This window comes from Camelus dromedarius, chromosome 17, assembly GCF_036321535.1.
Source record: "Camelus dromedarius isolate mCamDro1 chromosome 17, mCamDro1.pat, whole genome shotgun sequence".
NCBI lineage: Eukaryota > Metazoa > Chordata > Mammalia > Artiodactyla > Camelidae > Camelus > Camelus dromedarius.
Window position 1 is genome coordinate 22,883,841 of NC_087452.1, and position 25,041 is coordinate 22,908,881.

The window sequence follows — 25,041 nt, forward strand, 5'->3', positions numbered from 1 at the left end:
TATTGGATCCTGTCTCTATGCTTTGTCAAATCTCACAGACTCAATCACCCTTCTTTGACCACTCAAGCCAATAACTAGCACTTGCTCTCTCCTGTTGGTTCCTACATGATGTCTTTATCACTGGTCGTAATAAAACACACTGCTTTGTGCTTTTATCGTGTCTCTGTCTTGTCTTACTGACTGTCAGCTCCAGCATGGTGAGGACTTACGCATTTGATGCTCCTACCGCAGCCCCCATACGTCTTGCACACTGTGGGTGCTGAAGAGGTGGACAGACATTCTTGGAGCTTCATTTTTCCTATTTCCAGGTACAAATAGGCTGGCCGCACAGTACCACGATGAAGCGCGTGTCTATGGAGTCCTACTCTCTGTGCATCGTGGTACAAGTTACTTAACCTCTGTAAATCTGATCCAACATCTGTAAAATGGGCACAATAATACCCACCTACAAGGTGTTTGGAGAATTAAACAAGATTTCTATCTTATTTAATTTCTGGCCTGTAGAAAGCGATCGAGAGTGAATGGCAGCTCAAACAATGGCTTTCCCTGAGCCTAAACTGCAGTTTTTTTCTGCGTTCTTTTTCCACCCTGTTAATGTCTTATTTTTGGTCCTGTAATTTCTAGGTTGTCAATAGCTACATACTCCTCTGCCTACAGGAGGGGCTAGTCAGTTGGGTAGCGGACCCACTAGGCCATAGATGAACCACATCACAATTCAGCCTTTGCTGTTCTTAAGACAGTATATGAATCAATTAGATGTTTGTTAGACATTTCAGAATAACACAGAGACAGATTGAAGTCGCAGGTCTCAGATAAGTAGGCATTTGAGTGAAGGGGAGACCACAGCTTGGCCAAGCTCTCAGGTATTTTTCAATTAACCACGTCCCTCATAAGGGACCCAAGCCAGCTTTACCTGGAGTCACGTTCTCTGTGCTCCCAGGGCAACTTCTGAAAGCCCTCCGTCGTGCGGCTCTGTGGCTTTGATTATCAGAGTCCTGCTAATAAGCAATGGAAATGAAGATGCCCAGCTGGGAGAAAGGGCTAAGAGGGCTGCAAAAAAATCCAAGCTCTGGACTTGGTGCCAATTATTTGAAAGTTTAATGAACTGTGGGGATAAAGCACAAGACAGTCTCGAACTGCTCAGAGCCCTGGTCGATTCAAAGTTGCGTCTTTGAGTGTCTGCTTGTTCTGGAATCAAAGAAATAAACTTAGCAAATAGTAAGGATATTTTTGCCATCACGGGGGTGGGGTGGGGTGAGGAGGGCGATTTTCACCACTTGCAAAAAAATGATAGGAGGAGGCTAAAAGTCTGAACCCAGCTTCACAGTTGAATGCTCCCAAACAAGCAAAATTTTCCAAGTTTCTTCTTGTTACACAATTGAGCTCTTCATAATCTCCTGCTATTTTCAGATTTTCCAGCTGATAAGGGATTCAGGCTCCTTGTTCTCGGGAGCCTGGCTGATTTCATGGACCTGTGTTCTTTCCCCTCTTTCACAAAAATATGAGATCAGGGCGCCAGGGTCAGGGCGAAGGGAGAGCTGAAGGGAGGGGAACTGAGTGATGGGGCCAGGGTGACCCCACCTTCGGGCTGACTACATCTGTCTGTAATGACAGCAGCTTATGCTGAACTGGGAGGCTCAACGAACGAAAAATTTAATACAAAAGAGTGTTGATGTTAACAGTGCGACAAGAAGCCTTCCGAAGCATTTCTCAAGATGAGAGTCAGAGGAGTCTGTACGTATTCACTTAATTTTCAGCCAGTCAGTCCACTGAAATTTAATAAACTCTAGCTACACAGAAAGCGCAGAATGGCCGCCAGGGTAGATGACGAAAATAATGGCTTGCATTAATGAGCACCTGCTCTTCTTCTAACTGCTTTGTGTGCGATAAGTCACTTAATCAGACTGGCAGCTCTGCTATCTCTATTTCACAGATGAAGAAATCCAAGCATAGAGAGTTTCTATAACCTGTCTAAAGTCACACGGATGTCAGGTGGTGGGATGGAGATCTGGACACGGGAAGTCTGGGTACAGAGCTTGAATTCTGAATGACAGATCCTGCCCTCAAGGGTAATAGGAATAAAGCAGGTGGCTTGAGGCCAGGAGCTGGGTCTCATCCTGCCCTGTGGCTCTGGTGCCTCGCACAGGGCCTGGGACCCAGCAGGACTTAAACAGCCATGATCATCACTCTTGAATCCAAGGAAGAGCTTTGACTTGTAATCAAAAGGGAAACACTACATGAACTTTTGTTTCATTGAAAAAACAAAGACTAAAAGCCAATAATATCTGGGGGCACTAAAGGGGAAACTAGTATAAGACAAATATATTTTTTTAAACTGTCAATAGGCATTAACTGAATAGGGAAACATCCTTGCCCTCTTTCTTCCTTTGCGAGTCTTACTGAAACAACGTGTAGCAGCCCTGAGTTTAAACTAGTGCCCTGAGCTGCTTGGAAACATTTAAACTGGCTCAAATGTCACAATTAGAGATGGAGTCAGGAGCAGTGCAAAAGTGCTCGAAGTCCTCCCAGAAAATACAACAGTTCTTTCAGCGGCATCGTCGAAAACTGGTTAAAGAATTGGGGTTGGTACCGTTTTCCTCTCTAGTACATCAGCTAGATCGGAAGGCAGAGCTTTGGAGAAAAAGCCTACGGAGCTAAGATGTGCAGGTTATGTGTGTGTGTGTGTGTGTGTGTGTGTGTGTGTGTGTGTGTGTGTGTGTTTGTGTGCACGTGTGTGGTAGCTAAGAGAGGGAACACAAGAAGACAGGGGCATGAGGGAAGCCAAGAGGTAGCAGTGAGTTTCACAGACCAAGAGACATGAACACAGTGAGGGGTAGGGAGTCCTCTATATGGGGAAGACTTCAGAAAAAAAGGAAGCAGCCTTGGAGCTGAGGTCAGACAGACCCGAAGTGCCTCCGGGGCAAATCTTTTAACCTCCCTCAGCCTCAGTTTTCTGCATCTCAAGAATGGGAACTAAAACAACAAACTCAAAGGGGTAGTAGCTTAAGGATTTAAAGAGAAGACGTGTAAAAAGTACTTGTACACTTATGATGAACACAACATTGTAGATCAACCAAACTTCATAAAAAAAAAGTTACCCCAAAAAGTACTTGTACAGTGCCTGGCACACAGTAGGTGCTCAATAGCTGCTGGTTGTTGGTGTCAATCAGGGTTTCCCAACCTCAGCACCACTGCCATGTTGAGCCAGAGAATTCTCAAGTGTGCTTATGGAAGGCTTAGCAGCATCCTTGTTCTCTACCCACGAGCTGTCTGCAATGTACCACTCCTCGCTCCAGCAGTGACAATCAAAAACGTCCCCAGACATTGCCAGATGTCCCCCCACGAGTTGAGAACCCCTGGTCTATCTGAGAAGGAGAGCGTGGTTTTCTCTAGGTGTCCTGGGCCAAGGAGCAGACACATTTCCCATTTCGTGCTATTTTAAAGGAAAAACACAATCACCCAGGAAAGACATGTTTGGGCCTTTGCCAAGTTTCCACTAGGTCCTGATTTTTCTAACTGAATGATGTGTTCCCTGGGATGAGAGGAGACCTGACAGTAGAGGATGGGATTTGGGCAAACGGTCTCTGCTAGCCTCTGAAGGCACCGGCTCCAACACGGGCCAGAAAGAGCCCTGGGCTCCTGAAAAATCACACTAATTTCATAAGCAGTTCCCTGCCTTTATTAAAGCTACTGGGCCACAGCTCATCTCTTTACTTCACTGGTTAATTGGAGAAACACAGTACCAAATACGGTGGGAATTAACCCTCATCGAAATTGTAATTAAGAATCCACTAATGTAAGAACGCTGGAGAAGAGCTGAGGATGTAAAATCTGATCAAATGTGTGGACCGTGTGCTGGGGACATTTTAAATGGGTTTAATTTACTTGTGGTGCTGATTCTGGGGAAAAAAATAGTATTTGTTGATGCAAAATCTGTAGAAGTTTAGATTAACAGTTCACTTAAGGTTACGTCTGCGCCCTTTTGTATTGCCAACACTTCTTGGTTCAGAGAGCGAGGAGGTGAAAAATACGTACCCCCCCCCACAAGCCAGAGTGTCACATTCCTACAGCGGTGTCTACCAGTAACAAGAGACATACTTTGGGGGCTTCAAATGATGTTAATCCTTTCAGCATCAGATACTTTATACTTGGGGCAGAACTTAAAAAATAATCTCCTTCACTCCTCCTCTCACCAACCACCAGATCCTCTGGCGTTGTCTTTAATATGAGTCCACCCTGGTTGGGGAGGGAGTGTCCTGGCTTCCAGGCAGAGGTACCCTTCCTCCTCCAGGCTGCCAAAGCCCATCTGCATAACTTCTAGCAGGTCATCCCAAGGAGAGTCATAATTTTAAAATAATTTTCCTTACCAGACGGGATGCTTTTAATTACCCCCCTATACACACATTGCTTGGCCCACTGAAGACACTAACTGTTTAAGTGAAATACACTTAGACATGAAGTGCAACTAACATGAGGAGAGGAGAGAGAGGAGAGGAAGGGAAGAAAGGAGAGAAGGGAGAGGAAAAAACGGAGGGGAAGGGGAGGCGAGAGGAAGGGAGAGGAGAGGGAGGGGTTTCTCAGCAACTTCTAAAGGGCTCAGGGACTGCAGAGATCCCCGGCCCTGAAGACAGCCGAGAAAGATGCAGTCGAGAGGCAGGAGCCCGCGTTGGGTTCGCTCAGCATCCAGCTCTGTGCCTGCCCCCTGTTTTCCTCTCCGTGATGGCCTCAGACTGTACTTGACAACGAGGAGCCTTCTTTCGTTTGGAAGTTACAAGTCCACCTCCCAGGCGTGGAACAGAGTACGGTTCCAGGAACAGAAAGGTTAATCACGAGGCTCAGTCTAACCATTGTGGTCATAGGAGTAGTCCTGAGTCAGGCTGGGTCCTTGTGGGGCTTGAGGGAGAAGAGAGTGCCTGGGGTGGGGGACCGGAGGGAAGGAGGATGGTGAGGGCTGCAGGCCCTTAAAGAAAGGTGCCTGCAATTCCCCTCTGTGGGGCCAGGATTACTACCTTGAAACGGGCAGGAGAATAATTAAAACGATGGATTAATAACAGTGCTACAATTAGACACCTTCCACTGGTCACTCACTGGAGTGCCTCTCCCGGTGCCAAGGGCTTTGCAGGGAGGGATTAACTCCTCCTGTTCTTACAGCAGCCCTGTGACTCATGTGTTGTTATCAGCTTCATTCTATAAATACAGTAACAGGTTCCCAACTGTTCAGTAATAGGTCAAACAGGGCGATTAAAACCCACGACTCCGTAGTTTAGCCACCACCTTCAAGGTCACTGGCCCAAGAACCTGAGTCCTTGTTCTGCCGTTTTAACTTCTCTGACCACAGGCAAGTTTCCTGATCTCCCGGGGACTCATTTTCCAATGCCTGGCATTCAATAAAAAGGAGTTAAAGTGAATCTGTAGAAGGAGGCTGATTGCAATTGCTCTCCTTCCCTCTCAGGATTGCTGTGAGGCTGGATGAGAAACAGGAAAATATTTGGAATGCACTGGGCATAAAACAAATGTGAGTCATGGGACCACCACGTGCCTGCGATGGGTAAACGCTTCTAGTCTCATAAACCACCTTCGGTCAACCTGGTCTCCTTTGTGGGAGCAAGGGAGTTTGAACAACACGGCTCCTTCCTTTCCTATAAAATCTTAAGGTGCATATTGATGCTCCTTAACATTTAGAGTACTTACTGGAAACCAAATCTCTCGTGACAAGGGTTCACCAAAACATGGGATGGTGTGTATCAGCTACTCATTCTTAGAGCGCTTTGTCAGCCCTGTAAGGTAAGTTATTTTTTTAACCTACTTTACATTAATATAAAAAAAAAACCCCTAAAGCCTCACATTGTCACTGTTTGACATGAGATCTGAAAATGGTTCAGAACATCCTGTCTCAGGAATCTAGGCAGGAGACTGGCTTTAAAACTGTATTCTAAGGAACATGACAAAATGATACAACCAGATGTGACATTTCAGTTCCACAATCACGCGCCATTCAGGTGGCCGTTCCTGCTTTCTGAGAGTGATATTTATTCATCGGCACAAGAAGGCACTTACTGCAGAGACGTACAGTAGCTGGCTGACTCTTTTGGCCTGATTTTCTCGCTACTGGGTCATTCAGCATCATTAACCATTACGTGACTTCGAAAGACATTCAGCTTCTCGTTTTTACTTAAAGGTGTGCAATCCTGTCAAGCATATTCGGTAGAGAAAGGTATCTTAAAAAACGGACATTGATACACTTGGCTCCAGTCGGCCTGAAATTGCTCACAACTGCTTGCAAGTGTATGGGACTCAGTCCTGGTGAGCTCTGATTCGTAACAGCCATTGATCTTGGGCATTTGTAAAGCTTGTATTCTGTCCCTGACACCCTCCATGCACAATAGAGATAAACAGCAGGATTCTCTAGTTCCTCCAGCATCAAAGGTTCCCGGCACCCATTCTCTAACTCCAAATGGATTCTGAAGGCAAATTCAAAAACACAAAAAAACCAAAAACCAAAAAACAAGAACAATCTATCCAACAGTCAAACCAGCAGAAAAGTCTAGGGTTCTAGGGTTTGGTTTTTTTATATCCAGAGCAAGAAAACAATAGGAGCTGTCTAGGTGTATAAGCCAATTCGTCTTACCCCCTTATGCCCCTGTGCATTTGTCGCCCACGGCCGATCAGGATTTTGGACCATCGTGCATGGTGGTTATAACCTTGGGCCCTAGATCTGGAGAGACCTAGGTTCCAACTCTACCCTCTGACTATTAGTGATGTGATCTGGGAGAGTTGGATAATTCCTCCGAGCCTCCCCTTCCTCGTCTCTAAATGTGAACAGTCACATAAGCTAGGGTTGTTGTATTAAATCAATTCGACACATAGTAAAAACTCAATCAAGATCAGAGGGGGGTTATTGTTGTTATTACTGTCAACGCCATTACCATCCCTGTCACTCTCCTGCATATCGATCTTATTTATGCATGACGTGCAATGTCATGTCCCAGAGGATGAGAGAGCAATCCTGAGCTACAGAATAAAGGGGAGAATGTGTGTCTTCCTAAAAACAAAGCAACAGCAGAGGGATAGTTGGTAACAAGAACAGAGAGAACAAGTAATGATCAGGAGTCATCTTTCTGAACAAAAAAACATACGATGATGGTTGACACAGTGTGTGGAATTGTTTTAGGTACGAACCACCTTCTTGAGACCTTGCTCACATGGTCTATTTGCTTTAACCTGCTAACTCACAATTAAGGGTGGGTCTAAGACGCCACCCCTCCTTCCCCAGTCCCCGCCCCGTCATGGTGGGATTAGAGCTGGTGAGGTTTGCCCTCTGCCGCCATCATAGATAGCTTCGCGCTGACCCTCTACATCCATTCTGCTCTGTGACTCTTAGGATCCGGGCTCACCTTGAAATTAACTTCCATCTGCTAAGTAATGAGCACGTCAGTTTTTTAATATCACCGAAGTTTCACCTAGGAGCCTTCTCTTTTTTATTACTGAAATTATCTCCCCCACCCCTCCCCTTCTTCCACAATGTAATAAAACAAAACCTACCCAGTGTAGTACACAGTTCAGGATTTCATTACATCCTGCTAGATGGGAAAGACTATTTACACAGAGATGAAACAGCACGGCTTCACAGGAGTGCTTCGTATGAAGGAGAAGGTAGTTTTGCAGAACAAAATAGATCTTTTCCCACTTTATGGGCAAATGAGGTGTACCAACCTCTTCTCTCTGGAAGTCAGAGTGTCTTCTCAGACTTTGGAATTTCATGAGAGTGTCTCTGTGTCTCCAGGAATGAATGCACACATGTTGGTTTTATCTATCTATCTATCTATCTATCTATCTATCTATCTATCTATCTATCTATCTCTGGTGTATTTATCTGCACATCACGGGAGGGATGAGCCCAAGGTAGGTGACTCTGTCAAACATATTTTAAAGCCATTAAGACTAGACGCTCCAATTGGGAAGAAGGAAACAAAAAAGACATCTGTCCCAAGGTTCAAGTTCTGCTGATTTCCTCTTTTCCACCATAACATACGGATGTGCTACAAAACTTACATTTTCCCAGTCCCTTCGAACTTAATCATGAAGTCTGCCAAATAGGGATTTCTCCCCATTACCCTTCAAAACATGTTTATTTTAAGGCTCTGGTCTCTATAATACATGGATTAGATTAGGTATCTGTAAAGTTTATTTCCCTTACATGCTCCCTAAAAAATTTTGGAACAACTGTTCCTACTTGTATAAAGCTGACATTGTCTAACTTTGTTTTTATTAAAGGTCTAAATGGTTGCAAAGAATCCAGCACAAGTATTGATATTTAAAAATATACCCCATTGTGTCCATTTTTAGATGAATCCAATGGAATCAGTGACACTATTATCTATTTAAAAATTAATAACCGAATTCCCCTTTGACAGTTGAAAACTTGACATGTTCCTTTTGAACCTGTACTTCCATTATACTTCCCTCACTGAATTATAACCTCATATAAAATTTTTTATACTGGAAAACATTTTATCGGTCACCTTACTATACTTCTTTGCAACAAAAATACGCACATAAATTTAAATTACCTTTTAATTACCTATGACCCTAGTGCTTTAAGTATCTAAGTATCAAAGATTTCTTTTGGGTTAGGTGATCATTACAAATATTATTAATACCCAATTGTCCAAAACAACATAAATGCATTATAAATGCTAATAATTCATTTAAAAAGTAAAAATTTGATTAGAAATGTATGGGACTGTTTTTCTTCCCTTATGTATTTTCAAGGAACAGATATTATTTACTTCTAAAGGATATGATTCAGCATAAATTCTATTCCCATTTTTTGTTTTATACATGTGTTGAGAGGGCTTGCTCACATAAATGAGTAGATGAGAATGGATGAAGTCTGGCTACAGTGACGCCATTAATTTCTCTGAATTCCTTCTGAGTAATTTGTCCCAGACCACATAGTGATCTGTCATCAAAAGTGACTTGTCAGTGATCTATCAGCTGACCAGAAGATTAGAATTTTCTATTTTATTGAATGGAAAAAATTGGAAACCTCCTTCAGTGCAAAAGGGAACATTACTGAGGCATTTGAATCACTCACTTACGTCAACACCCATATTTCAAGTGGTCCTTTTTTTTTCCAGTCCTTCAAAGGTTCTGCATCCTAGCAATGTACTGTATAGTAGTGATACTTGGGATGGAAAAGAAGGATGCTTTTCTTTTATAACGTGGGTGTAGGTGATCAAGCAGGCAGCAAGATACTTTCAGAAGCAGGGCATTCTCAGGAAGACAAATTTTAGGCAAATGTACATGTGAAGGTTGAGAAATGTAAAATTTCCTTAAAATTATCTGCTCCCACGTGCCCCTCTGAGAATCGTCGTGTCCCCCTAGGTGTGTGTGTCCCTCCTTGAACCTGCTGGGCTAGACTGATTTCACCCAGGCAAGTCCTTGAACCACTGAATAAAGAAAAAGAAAGAGGGGTGGGTTGGTGGTAAAAAGAGACAGAGAGAGAGCGAGAGATTCAGAGACAGAGAACTCCATCTTCAAACTAAACCATTCGATGACCAGTCTACCATATACTAAAGGCATAACACATTTCAAATAAGCAAAAGCTACATTGTCTAAATAACCAGGGAGAAAAAGTGGTCCACTCACTCCGTAATACTGGAATTATAAATAAATCTTCAGCAAGCCTCACGGCTCTTTCCTTGATCTCATGAGATTGCCAGCCATTTATTTCAGAGGCGTTTCTAGCGACTCTCACAATACTTCTCCCACTCAGGGGCACAAAAGAATGACAGGCGTCATGTTTTCATTTTAGATTTAAGAGATTTGAATGGGAAAAAAAAAAGTGATTGCCTTTAACATACCTGCCCTGAGGGCTTGGGTAACTCCAACGTCCTTCCAGCATTGGAAAATGAAATTAAATGGGACAGGAAAAGTAAAAAATATATAAATAAGTAAGTAAATAAAACAAGCCACTTACAATGAGAGGACCCCGGTTGTTTTCTCGATACTTGTTCTGGAAGAAAATGTAAACGACAGTGGCGGCCAAGGAGTAGAGGAAGGCGAAGACGGCGACGGTGACGAAGAACTCGGCCGAAGACGAGGAGTCGCCGATCAGGGCCACCTTCTGCCGCTCCTTCCCCTCGCAGGTGGGCACCTCAAACGTCACCTGGTGTAACCTAAGGTACCAGAGAGGAGACGCTTTAATGCTGCGGAGAGAAAACTTGATGCCATAGGTGAGATGTGACTTGGGACCTTTGTGGTGTGTCTCTGGGACAAGCTCATTAAGCGAAATTACAGGGATTGGAGTTGGTGTCGTGGACGGGGACACTGCAATTACACATCATTCCACTGGGTTCCACCACAGCTAGTCACTTTAGAGAGAGGGCAGAAGGGGAAAGGGAACCTGAAATGATGGAGGATTAGACCACATCTTTCCGCTTAAATTCTCCAGTGCTTTCTCATCATACTTGGACTCAGATCCTGACTCCTAAACGTGACCCATCAGGTCTCCTACGAGGTCCTGGCTCAGGGCCTTTTCACTGGCTGTTCCCTTTTCCTTAGTCACTGTCTCCTGACATCGCCCATGACTGGCTCCTTCGTGGCCTTCAGGTGACAGCTCAAACGTCATCTCCTGGAAGAGACTTTCCCTGACTGTTAATCTAAAATAGCTCCTTTCCCTTAGACATTTCTACCTCATCACCCTGCTCACCGTCACTCACAGCTCTCATCACCAGCCACACATCCTTAGTAATGTATTTAATTAGTTTTATTTTCTACCTCCACTTCACTTGGAATCTTGAGTTTCTTCTTCTCTGTATGTCCAGCACGCCTGACACTTGTCAGGCACTCAGTAAATAGGACCTGGATAAGTGTACAAACACTCTTGATTCTGTAAAAGATGACTGATAAACCCTAACCTGATTGAGCTTTTAGAATTTCTATTTTAGAGGATAAATTCTATCAGGACAGCACTGAGGTTCAATGTATTACTTAATAGAAAACAAGTTAAGACTTTGGAGGGCAATATTTCCTGCTCAATAAATAACGTCTAAGGAAAATGTGTTATACCCAGTATGATAGCTCACACTGTGAACTGGGTGGTGATCTGTAATTCAACACAGAAGCCAAAATTCTGCTTCTTCAGAGATGACTAAATTATTCCTTGAGTATTAGGGAGGCACGCGGAAATAGACATGAATAAGGTTTAGCGATACCAGTAAAGGGCCACCTGGAAAATTACCTACAAAAGTAATAATGATGACAAAGCCTTTGATGAACCTGATAAAGTCCCAACTTATGCTTAAGAAGTATTTCTCTTACTAAGCAAAACTTGATTCCTTTAAAACGGATTTGTGGGGCACATTCTCTCACAATTTAGGTAATAACAAAACGGTAAAACAGTAATGCCAATTGCAACTGACATATTGGTGCATTTATGTGCCAGACATTGTTTTATTTAATGCTCACAGCAGCCCTGTAAGTAAGTTCCTTCCTTCTCAGAAACCTATTCTTTTAAAATTACTGCTTGACTTGAGAACGCTGTTTACATAGTCCACCTGATTTTGCTTGTGTATACTGAGCCTCCTCCTGTTTCTTGTCAACCAGAAAAGTGTACAGTTTCAGTAAAATTCAGGAAAATAGGGGGCATTCATCATGATTATACTGTAGAGATCCTCTCGTCCCATTGCCAGAGATATTACAATATTTTTTAATAGGTTGGTCTGTGGGCATGCTGAAAAATGAAATAGATTTAAAAGGTAATCATGCCAATTATTTTGATATTCTAAAGTGATTTTCAAATAATGTACCTTTTTTTTGGTCTCACTTACAATGTGTCATCTGTTCAACACATTTTTAACAAGAAGCTCTGTCGTTCACACAGTGACTAGATTCTGGGGGTAAAGTGGGGAACAAAGATAGAGGTGCTGATCTCTGCCCATAATGAACTTAAAGGTTAGAGGGAAAAGAGGTTTTCTAGGAGGAGCCTCAGGCTAGTCTGGGGGTGGGGTGGTCAAGGTAAGATTCCTCATGGAAGTCATTTTTAAGCTGCCGCTTAAACATGGGTAGAAATTATCCAGATCAGCAGTTATGAAAAAAAGCACAATGAAAAATGATTTTGTAGCCACTAGGATGGCTAGAATCAGAAGGATTATAAGACTGGAATAACAAGAGTTAGTGAGAGTAGACTGGACTAACAAAATGAAACTGGAACAGTAAGTTTCAATGAGAAAAATGGGAACTTTCATATATTGTTGGTGGAAACATAAAATGGGTACAGCTACTTTGGAAAAGAGCCTGGCCATTCTTCAAATAGTTAAACATAGAGTTATCATACGATCCACCGACTCTAATTATAGATGCGTGTCCAAGAGAAAAGATAACATTTGACTGCATAAAAGCTTGCACAAGATTGTTCACATCAAGGGTTACTCATCAGAACCCAAAAAGTGGAAGCAACCCAAACGTCTGTCAGCTGATGAACGGACACATGAGACGTGGTATATCCAGGGGATGGAATATTATTCGTCAATAAGAAGGAATGAAGTGCTGGATCATGTTACAGCATGGATGAGTGTTGAAAATGTGACGCTAAGTGAAAGCAGCTCATCACAAAGGGCCACACATTGTGTGAGTCTATGTATATGCGATGTTCAGAATAGGCACATTTATGGAGACAAAAAGTAGGTTAGTGTTTGCCTGGCGCTGGTGGGGGTGGATTGGGGATGATGGCTAAGTGGTACAGGATTTCCTTCTGGGGTAACGCAAATGTTCCAGAATTGACTGTGGTGACGGGTGCACACCCTGTGAATATATTAAAAGCCATCCAATAGTACATTTAAAATGAATGAATAGTACTGTATGTGAATTATATTTCAAAAAGCTGTTAAAAATAGGTATAAAAGAGCACGTACCAAGATCCTGCAGAGACAAGCAGCATAGCATATGGGAGAAGATGAAAGATAGCTTGGGGGCTGGAAGATGGCAGGAAAAGGGATGAGTGATGAAGGATGAGATGGGAGAAGAGGCCAGGGACCTTCACTGCAGGGCCTCGTCGTAGCTTTGGGTCTTTACCTTTTCACTCTCTTAACAACTTCCATATATAACATACATGTTATGTTTTTCGTGTTGTACAACACATCCCTCGTACGTATTTATCTTACAACTGGAAATTTGTAACTTTTGAATGTCTTCATCCAATTCCCCCTCCCCCTACTGGAAACCCCCAATCTGATCTTTTCTTCTATGATTTTGTTTGTTTTTGAAGTATAATTGACCTACAACGCTAGGTTAGTTTCCATTGCACAACATAGTGATTCAATATTTCTATATATTCCAAGATGACCATCGTGGTAAGTCTAGTTACGATGTTACCATACAAAGACATGACATAGGCACTGACTATATTCCCCACACTGTACATTTCATACCCATTCCTCACTTACTCTGCAACTGAGTGTTTCTCTTAATCACCCTCAACTATTTCTCTCCTCTCCCCACCCTCTTCCCTTCTGGCAATCACCTGTTTGTTCTCTGTATCTATAATTGTTTCTGTTTTGTTACACTTGATCATTTGTTTTGTTTTTTAGATTCCACATACGAGTGAAGTCATACAGTATTTGTCTTTCTCTGTCCGACTCATTGCACTAAGCATAATGCACACTAGGTGCATCCGTGTTGTCAAAAATGGCAAGATTTCATTCCTTTTTGTGGCTAACATTCCACCGTATATATACACCACATCTTCTTCATCCTTTCATCTACTGGTGGGCACTTAGGCTGCTTCCGTATCTGGGCTGTTGTAAATAATGACGCAATGAACATGGGATGCATGTATCTTTTCTACTTAGTGGCTATTTTGTTTTCTTTGGATAAATACCCAGGAGTGGATCTTTATTTGAAGACAAAGATTGGAAAGATTTTCTTAAACAATATGTAAAACAAAAATAACAGGCAGGGCCGTGTCATCTGTTGCTACTATTTAGAAATATGCACACTTGCTTCCCGGGTGTCAGGATCAGCGATGCTTCCAACACGCCAGCTTCCTCAGCTAACACGCACAGACTTCCTTGGTCCGTGATTTTTGTCTCCAGTGAGAGCAGCAGGGAGAGGGAGAATAAAATAATTTTCTTCTACACAAACAGCTTCATATCAACATTTTCCTCGTTGCTAACTTACTGTATTGATTTACAGTAAACGTTAATAGTGCTCCTCGGCACAAGACAAAAAAAAAATCACTAACAAGTCTGCTGTGCTTATTAATGCCAATGATCTATAGCTTCGTATCGAGCCCTCGAGCCACATGGGGTAAAATCAGGAGCAAGAGAGGAAATGGAAGTGAAGCTCTAGGCTGGTGCCTCTTCCGTGGAAAGGAGTAGGGACCGTTTATAAAGGAAGAGCATGTCAGCACAGAATAGTCTGAGCATAATCATTCACAGCACTGAGCATCTTGAATGCTATGCAGTGGTATATACTGCTAAATATATACACTGTACTAGAAAGGCTCTTCTAGGCAGCAGCTACATATAGATGTTGTATCTTGGAGGGAGAGATTTTATAGTCAGCGTGAGTTTAGCAGCTATGGTAACTTTGGAAGCAAATATCATTCATTTAGAACCTAAACAAGGGGGAAACTGTTCTGTACAGATACAGCATGTTAGCTGATGGAATCTGGAAGTTGGTCGGGACTACCTCTGATCTTGTGAGGAACCAGTCAGGGAGCAACTGCTGAGCCCGCAAAAGGACCAAATCCAATTTGTTGATTTCAGATGTATAATTCCATCCTCGGCTGGCCTGACTCAGTCAAGGGGGAACTGAATTTCTTCGGGATTTACTGCATTGTGTCTGTCTACAAAAAACCCATCCATGTTAGAGCATGTTTTTTTCTTTCCCTTTTTAAACTTTTACCAACACTTAAAAACAGCCTTTTAAACATTCAGCTCCTGCTTCAGTTGAACTAAAGGAGCTGCTGGATACCCACAGTGTTTAGTTCTGTTTGGAAGGCTTGAAAAAAAAAATTAAGCAAGTTGCTGCTGCTTTATTAATGAAAATATTTAGGACAACAACCCACCAACATTTGCAACCTCCAGACACTGTGCTATCTTCTTTACTGACGTGTGTCTCAGTTGAGGCTCATAACAACCTTCTTCCATAGGTGCTAGCATTATCACCATTATACAGATGAGGAAACTAAGGCTGGAGGTAGTGGGCTTGCCAGAGGGAGTTCAGGTGGGTAGTGGAGGGTGGAGGTGAGTCTTGAATGCAAACAGATCAGAAGGAGCAATACTGGTAATTACGGCACATTCCTGCTTCTGCTTCAAAAATAACAGCGCCAGACTCACAGACGTAGAAAACAAACTCATAGTTACCAAAGGGGAAAGTCAGGGGGAGGGATAAAAACTGGGGGTTTGGGATTTGCAGATGCACATATAAAATAGATAAATAACAAGGTCCTACTGTGTAGCACAGGGAACTATACTCAGTATCTTGTAATAACCTATAATGAAAAAGAATATGAAAAGGAATATATATATATATATATATACACACACACACATATAACCAAATCACTATGATCTACACCAGAAACCTAACACAACATTGTAAATAGACTATACTTCAATGTTTTAAAAAAGTTACAACCTCCTTAGATTTCCAGCTGGATGTCTGTATGAAAATGACTAAGCCAGCTCTCCCATGCCATCTAACCTAACAGTAGACCGATATGATAGTTTATACAGATTAAGACTCTAAACAAACATTCGTCTGCTTCCACTTTGAAGCACGTGGATTAGGCATCCGACGAGGTACCCAGCAATGGCAGAGCTGAATCCCTGTAGACCAGCCAACAGGAAGTCATTAAAACTTCCTAGTTGCCAAATTTGGCCCTGGGTTATTCTAACATTTGCTTTAGAAGCGAGCAGAGCGCCAGTGAACCTGACTGTCTCACGTACTGGAGTTGTGATCATCATAGCGCGCTTGGTTCTTTACGGACGGTGAGGAAAGGACAGCACGGGGTCATCTCTGGATAGCGCTGTACCATTAAGGGCGTCTGGTAATAAGCCTTGGGAAGTTGTTGGCAGTGTCTTTCAGCAGGTGTGGAAGAAAGGAGGACTAAAGCTCCTAACCTAAGGGTGGTTCAGTGCAAGACAGTCGTGTGCGTGTAATAAGAAGTGTATTTGCGTGTGCACTTACACACTCACACACGCCCCTGCTTGCTCAGCCTGTGCGATTCACAACAGAAATCACTGCAAGATCCTAGGAGTTTACACATAATTTCACACACTACATCTCATGTCCCCCCCCCCCCCCCCGCAGCAACCTTCTGCATTTTACAGATGAGGAAGTCGGAGCTCCGCCATCTTGAAAGAGGCATCAAAGATCACCCAGTCGGTACAGAGAAGAGGCAAACTCAGAACCCAGGCTTTCTGATCCCCAGTTCTAAGTATTTTTTAACTGTTTTTTTTTTTTTTTTTTTTTTTTTTTTGAGGAGAGGTACTGGGGATTGAACCCAGGACCTCGTGCATACTAAGCATGTGCTCTACCACTGAGCTAGACCCTCCTCCCCAGTTCTTTTCAAATTGATGACCCAGATTCCTTTTCTAAGTTTTCCCAATGACTGAATTCCCCACTACTCTCAAGTCCTGCATTCACTCAGGAGGGATCTATGGAGCCCCGGGTGCCAGTCACCCGAGAAGCCAGGATGGAAGGCAATGCTTTGTGAAGAAAGGGGTGGAGGTTATCCAGGAGCTGGAAAAGGCCAAGTCCCCTCAGACTGTCATTTCCCCACCATTTGTGGGGCCATTTAGGATGGTGATCCCACCTCCACCACAACTGGACGCCAATCACCAACTGACAAGGTTACTGAGCCCAGACTAGGCCAGACACCAAGTCAGATGCTTTCATTTATCACCTCCCTTCGACCTTCAAACTTGATAAAGTGGGTGCAACTTCCCTTATTTTAGGGGCGAGGGAAGTGAGGAGCAGAGCGGTTGAGCCACTTACTGAAGCAAGGGGCTCGAAACAAGAGTCTCTCTGACCCCAAAGCTTTCACACTTACCCGCCCACGTGAAAAAAACAGAGCACTATTCATTGTTGTTCTCACTCACATATTTACGGACGTCCCCCAGCATGGCTGCCTTTCTGAGGGCCTTCCTGCGGCCCACTGTCTCCCTCTCTCACCCCTTCTGGTCATTTCTCATCAGGACAGTGGTCGTGGGATGAATGTGTGGGGTCTGTGATGACTTGTTCCATGCTCCTCTGGCTCACAGGTGATTTCAAACTGGTTCTCAAGACTCACAATTGATTAGAGCAAGGTTTCCTTTATGCCATCAACACCTCATAAGGCACAGTTTTGTGCTGTGGTCAAAATCTGGGGAGAGTCTGACTTCACAGAGCCTCAGCTGTAGGATCTGTTTGGGGTGGAAAAGGCAGACATGGGGACAAGGTGGGGACTGAGAACAGTCTTGGGGAACATGCTGGTTGCTGTGAGGACTGAGAGAAGGCTCCAGCATGTGCCTAAGTTTGAAGTCCTCATCTTGTACAGGAGGATGGAGAGAGTCTGTCTGAGATACAGGACTCACCGACCTGAAGGTGACAAGGATCAGTTTACCTGGAATGCCTCTGTTGACAAGAAGGATCATTACTAGGCTCCAGGCAACATCAAAGAAAGCAGAAATAGAAAACAACCCCGTTCACAGATACCCTTCTGGAGCACCTCGTGGGTTCTAATGATGCCGCGTGTCCCCAGGAAGGTCAGTGGACCTGGAGGTTGTGCCCGCACTCCTGTCTGCTAGACCTAACAGCTGACTTCCAGCCTCTTCATCTTTACGTACATGGTGTTGTTTAGACAGCCAGAATCATTTTTCCAGATCCTTTGGTCCTAACCTTGGTTGAATCAAAACCGGCTTCATCTCCAAGCCTGCAGTGACAGCCTGCCATGGATTCACTAAAAACATTTGCTTAAAAGAAAAAAAAAAAAAAAAAAACCAAAATGAAGTGAAGGACAAAATGCTGTATGTATTTCTGCTCTTAAACACAAGGCCATTTCTCCTTGATACAATTATGTATTAAATGTACTAAAGCTTCCTGCTTCCATGGGAGAAACTTTCTGTTACTTTTTCTGCTGTTCACTTTACCATGAGGGAAGAATTTTTTTTTTTTTTTAAGGAGAGTAATAATCCATTTTGGGCAGAGGGAACTGAGTTAGCTAGACACTGGAAAAGGCAATCAAGGTGACAGCAAACAGTACTGTGTCCTGCACAATGCACTGTGCTTGTCCACACGAGGAAAAGGCTGGGAGACGACTGGCCCTCCCCACAGTGCATGGGCGCCATCTCCAACGGCCACAGAGGGATTTATCCAATTTATTTAAAGTGCATTATGCTAGAAGCATCTTTTCAAATTTCATCCCCCTCCACAAGTTTGTATTTATACAGATAAACATCTCCAAGTAAAATGGCAGACTCCAAAGTGATTAAACAGGAATGATCAGTAGAAGCCAGCGTATGGCTGGGAGAGGAACTGGAAGCAGAAGAACTCTATAAAACCCATATAATGACATGCAAAGAGGCACTGCCATTCTCGCTAAGCTATGATTTATTAATTTTAGTTTCTTCAAATAGAATTTGAGTCATAGGGAACTCAGACTGCCTCTGCATGGTCAAATTAAAACAGATAATGAGGTCGTTATCTGTGTATTTCAGGGAAAATCTTTTTTTTTTTTCCCTTCTTGTTTGTCTTCCCTGAACTGTGGTATTGTACTCCAGTGCATTATGAAACAAAAAGTCCCAGAGGTTTTTGTTTTTTTTTAATACTTGAATACCCAGACAACTGCCTGTCCCTGTCCATTTTATTTAGTTAGTAGAGAAATGTTTCATGGATAAACAATTTCAAGGGTTGGACTAAAAGATATTTATAACATTCAGGACACACACAGGTCACATGGGAGGGGGCAGCAGAAACCTGTCTGCGCTGACCTTTTGTTTAGAATTTTGGGCAAATTGATTTGCCTCATTAACAGTCAAAATACGCGATGAACAAAAATTCAATCGATACAGAAATGCTTAAAGGAAGAAAAGGTAAGGTTCTTCACAATTTCATCCCCAGTATTAACAACTTAAGAAATGGAAATTAAACAGGATCTTTCATTTGCTGTGTATTACCTAATCATAGGACCAGGAAATACCTTACTTTTCAGGAAGATTTATCTTATTCTTTTAATATACCCTACAGGATGTATGAATTAGCATACTGTGTACAATATTCTGCATTAGTGCACATGGCACAGTAATTTTCTTAGTGGTCCCCTACGATGGACGTTTTGATTGTTTCCGGTCTTTAACTGTCAGAACAGCGCCTTGAGCATGTATCTTCGGATATCTGTATGGTAATTTTCTTTGAATAAAGTTCTAGAAGCAGGAATGCTGGGTAAAGGAGTGTATGAGTCAGGGTTCTCCAGGGAAACAGAACTAATAGGATACATATTTTAAGGAATTTAAGGAACCTATTTTAAGGAATTAGCTCACATGATTGTGGGGGCTGGCAACTCTGAAATGCAAAGGCAAGCCAGCAGGCTTAGACACTCAGGTGAGAGTTGATGTTATAGTCTTGAGTCCAAACCCTGGAAAACCAGAATATCTATGTTTCAGTGTGAAGGCAGAATTCCTTTTTTTAAACAAGAAACTCAGTCTTTCTCATCAGACCTTCTTCAACTGATTGGACGAGGCCCACCCACATAAGATAATACATTGCATTTATTGTAGTGCTTGCATATAATTGGCAATTACAGTTTTTAGGCAGTTCATAGGCAATTACTATTATTAGGTGAATTGCAAACAGTTTCCAAAATTCAAAATTCAAGGCGTAAGTCTAATTACTAAAGTTAATTTTTAAAATCCAAATGCTTTCAAAAAGTAGAGTTCCAAGACCTGGAAACATGGCACGTTCTATTACTATATTGCTCTGTCAAAAAGCCACCCGATCAAGCAGTTATTTGGTCATTTTCTGCTGTTGTGTGTTGTCATTTCATTCTTTACACAGTAACTGACCTCGCTGAATGTTCAGGATAGGGAAACTAACAGAACCCTCGCTGGGTAGGAAATTCAATATATCTGCCAGATTGTAATAAAATAAGCAGAAATCGTTTATACATATAGTACAAAATGCAATCTCCTTTAAACCACTGAAAAGCTATTGCCCTGTCAAGTGGCTATGGAATTGTCAGTTTCCAATCCTTCTGTTGTTAATATCATCATAAACACACAAAATCTTTTTTGGGGGAAAAAAAGTCTAAGGCACAAGGAAACACTGTTCATCTTAGTTAACTAAACACGATTTGTTCAACGTATTTATCAGCTCGGGATGGAAGGAGTGCTCTTTACTGTCAGCAAATAGAATGTCACCCATGTTTCGATGCTTTGCCAGCAACAGGGGATTAATCATACTTTTTTTCCAAGTTGCACTTGGAACATGACATCTAAGAATTCATTTTCCGCACAGCAACCAGAAATCTCCTAAAAACCATAAATCGGAGCATGTCACTCCCCCACCTAAAACTCCCCTCCAAGGCTTCCCTTTGCACTCAGGGCCACATCCACACCCCTCATCATGTCCTCCAAGGACCAACACCAGCTGGCTCTTGCCCACCTGACTGCCATTATCACACCCACTTGCCACTTTCTCTTCCTAGAACACACTCCCACCCCCGCCCACCAGGGCCTCTGGACTGCCGCAATATCGTCCACGGTCAGCTTCATCTCTTCATTCGGGTCTCAACGCGAATGTCACCACCTCTGCGAGGCTCCCCTTGACCACCTAGTCCGAAGCACGCGTCCCAGCCCTAGGCTTCTCTCTCACAGTATCCCACGTCGTTGCTTTCGGTTTCTTTATTTATTGCCCTGCTGCCTGTCTGAAGCTACCCTGCTCCCTGCTTCTCTGTACGCCTGTGCTTTGCCTGTCTCTCCCACTAGACTCTCAGGGGCATGGAAGCAGGGGTCCTGTTTCTGTTCACTCCCTCTCTATTACTGAGCACCAGGTCCAGTCGGGTTCCCAGTAAACACCCAATACATATTTGTTACATGGAGAAGAAAGGAGGGATGGGAGGAAGGGAGGGAAGGAGGGAAGGAGGGAAGGAGAAAGGGTGGAAAGAGAAAGGGATTCCTACAAGAGACATCTGTCTGGAAGCTGACCCTGCTCCTCCCCTGTAGACTTGTAGGAAGAGATGCTTCTCCTGTTCTCTCAGAGGAAACCAAGACTCAGAGAGGTGAAGGCACTTGATCAAAGTCACACAGGGCAAGATGCATGACTCAAGCTTTCTGCTCCTGAATTGGGGGACTTGGCGCTACTCTGAAATTTCTAGAAGGAAGAAACTCTCTAGTGGCTCAGAAAGGCCATATCTGGAGGTTGGAAGAGCCATAGGACTAGAGGCCAAAAATGGCAGGCATCCCTAGGGGTTTTGGAGGCCCCTGGGGAAGCCCAACAAAGACCCTCCCCTCCAAGCCTTCTCAGGCATCCTCCATAGACCCTGTGTGTCTAAGTCACACCCACACAGCTGAGCAACAGCTCTGGCCCAGGGTCAGGACCAGGCTTCAGTACCATGCTTTTGGCCTAAGGCCTCACTCATTCATCTCTCCATCCAACCATCTCCGTGTGGAACACTGTGCCGGGGAAACAATATGGAGATGGTTTCTGTTCTCAGAGTCTTTGTTCTAAGAAGAGGCAGGTAACTGAACAATGTGTTTCAGGAAATGGCGAGGAGGGTTAAGTTCAGGGGTTTATAAGAGCCCTGAGTGGGTCTAGGCAACCAGAGAAGGCTTCCTGGGGGAGGTGAAGTTTAAATGAAGCCTGGAGGGTGAAGAGAGTATACTGGCTAGCGGAAGCTGGGGAAGGGAGGGCTCTGGGCTTAGAGGTGAGAAAGTGTGTGCTTTGAGGCACTGTTTTCTTTTAGAAAATGGAAACAGGATTGCCATAGTCACTTCTGTCATTAATAATGATAATGTAACAATAATAGTGAGTAGGTACTGATCCCTGCCTTGGTGACAGCCACTGTGCTATGTCCTTTACATACCATATTTCCTTTGCTTTTTACCAGGGACGTGAGAGGCATAATCATCATTACCCCTATTTGACCGATGAGGAGACTGAGGCTGAGACAGTCCCATAAAAGGAATGAGCTGGCTTCCTCCCTTCTCCCCTATAGTCTAAGACCTGGTCTGTCTAGAGAGTCTTCTCTGCAGTCACATCTTGCCTCCCCCACGCATGCGTTATGCCTCTCCTGCAGACTGGATGTTTCCTCAGCTGTTCCCAGGGCCTCCTCCGAGCCAGTTCTCTGTTTGCCTGCAGTGGGGGGAGGACAGAATTCACTTCCCTGGAGCCACGGGGGGGCTCAGATGGAAGATGAGGGCAGTAGGGCTGGAGGAACCCGGGAGTGGAAACTGATGAAATATCGGGAATTGTCCCCCAAAAGTTGATCTTCAGGGTTACAAAAGTGAGGACTTGGCTAAATCTCAAAAAAGAAAAAAATAATTGGCTGAAAACCCAATTTGCCAAATAATCAATTAACCCGAAGCTGTCAAGGAGATTTTACCACAACCATTTTGCCACAAGTGTCTGAGGTTGAAGATGCTTCTCAGTTTGAAGGCCAGTAAGAATGTAGATGAGTGTGTGTGTGTGTGTGTGTGTGTGTGTGTGTGTGTGTGTGTGTGTGTGTGTGTGTGTGTGTGTGTGTGTGTGTGTGTGTTGGATAGTGCTACAGGGCTCGGCCCAGTGCAGCTAATACACTGGAAATATTTCAGAAGAGAAAAACCCATCTTTCAGCAAAATGATCATCTGGCTCAAGGGAAATGGCTTTCTTGCATATTTACTACTTAGTTCTTGTGGGAATGGATGTAGAGACCCTCGGGGCCACCCCGTTTTGCCCTGGATAAAGAATTCTTTGGGGCTGATGTGGTGCCTTTGCAGCTAACATTGACAATGACACTGTCCTTCACGCTGCCCAGGACAAGGGAAGAGATGGCTTCCTTCCACCGCCCATTCTAATCCACACACATGGGTGTGGTCTCAGGCAGTCCTTCACCATGTCCAGCTTAATCCCTTCCTGCTTATCCGAGTCAGTCTCCTGAACTTCTGTCTCCAAATAAGTCACCCCACTTTGGGCCAATCTTCCAGGAAAGACCGTTGTTGTACAACGTCTAGGATTCTAGCGGAATTCGACTGGAAGGATTTTACTGGAAAGACTGAATTTTTCATGGTGGCCAGTGACACGCATCTGTTCATTGAAGGGTCCAAAAAGTCTTAAGAAGGAAAATAGTATTTAATCATTGGAAAGATTTCCAACAAAATAAAATGAAAAAACCCTTCTACTATTTCTTTTTCTTCTTGATTCACAGAATGTTTAAATGAAAGCTGAATCCAGCTTCCTCCCCCGATAATTAGAAATAAAGGCCTAAACCATGCGAACATCTGCTACAAATAAGTCTTTCAAGTAATTTGATATTCAACATTCTCGTGTAGCTCCCTGGAAATACTTAATGTTCCTGAAAACTGTAGATCAGAACTCCTCAAACTGTGGTTCAAAGACCCCTGAGGATATATTAAATGCTTCCAGGGGGTTCATGAGATCAAAACGGTTCTCACAATGATACTAAGATGTTACTTGTAATTTTCAGTCTCATTCTCTTGCAAATGTACAGTGCAATTATCCAGAAGCCACATGTTGTGGGATACAGCCATCGTTCCGAAGGCTAATGGAATGTGTATTTGCAGATTCTTATATTTTATATATTTCTTCATTTTGCTTTCTGACATGGTAATCTTCTAAATACCCATAGGCACAACCCATACAAATGAAAAGCTGTTTGTGGTCCTCAATCATTTTTAAAAATGCAGAGGGGTCTTGGGACTTAATGTCTGAGAATGGCTGCTCTAAATAATGATTTTTTTTCACTTTCCCCCAATTTTTCATTTTTTCTCATGCCCGTTTTTAATATGGGCATGCATGGCCCGATGTGAGGCGTACCTATTACATCCGTGTCATCACACTTAGCCACTTTTCCCACTGTCGTCAACCAACGAGTGTCTATCAGCTCCCTGTCATTGGCAAATACTGAATAAAGGGCTCTTGGATCAGAACTCTAGGTGGCGCTACCTGGATAGTCTCTATCCAGGTGACCATGACCTCACCCAGAAGGCAAAAGCCTTTATCTCATGTTATGAATGTTCCCTGGTCTTTGACACTTCATTTCTTGAGGTCTCTCAGGCTAGAGGTAGGAAAAGAGGGGTCAGCCTTAGATGTTCCATTGTGATGATTATTCCATGTACTCATTACCTCTCCATCCTTTATCTCATCCTCGAAAGGGAGTCCCAGGCTGAGGCCTCAAGATGAGGACATTTACAACGTGGGAGCAAGAGTTATTTATCTTAGTAACCCCACGTAGTGGACATCGGTGTTTTTGCTTATCTGGCACCTGTTCGTCATTTTCTGAATAGTTCTTGGATTTTTAGGTTGGAACATTAGATCTGAGCAACTGTCATGTTTCACTCCCTGAACTTAAAGATCTAAGACAGGCATATTGGATCCTTCTCCAAAATAACGAGGCCAATACGGAAGAAAACATGTGGACAAAGAGAGAGAAAAAGATTCTAGTTCCCTAGATCTAGGGAATGCTAGATCGTGTTCCTAGCATCTAGCACAGCTGCTCAAAAACATTTGTTGATTCAACTGACTTTAGTCTGGCTTCTTTACAAGAGACCCAAGCACCTCAGATAAAAACAGGCGCCCCTTTAATCCTTTATCTTGCATAGACATCAGCCCCAGAAATGCCCACTGGCATCTCCAAGTTTGTAATATCCGCTTCTTTTCTTTTCTGTTTACCCCATCTCTTTGCGCAAGCTTGTACCGCTTCTCTAGATTGTAATTTTCATTCCAAGTGTCCTTTTGAGAAGGTAGTTGTTATAAATCAGGACACTGAATATGTCACGTGATTCAAAAACATTCTTTTCTGAAAGTATTTTTTAGCTTCGCATTTCTCTGTTTAGCTT

At 43.3% G+C, this 25,041-nt stretch overlaps 1 protein-coding gene across 2 annotated transcripts in view; it reads right to left on the reverse strand.

The window, feature by feature from the left end:
• SYNPR (synaptoporin) overlaps positions 1-25,041 on the reverse strand; it is a 272,798-nt gene that overhangs the window by 32,124 nt on the left and 215,633 nt on the right. For both annotated transcript variants that reach the window (XM_010986373.3, XM_031470673.2), the window contains one exon: positions 9,983-10,181. In XM_010986373.3, coding sequence (XP_010984675.1) covers positions 9,983-10,181 — 199 coding nt within the window. The remainder of the gene's footprint in view (positions 1-9,982; positions 10,182-25,041) is intronic.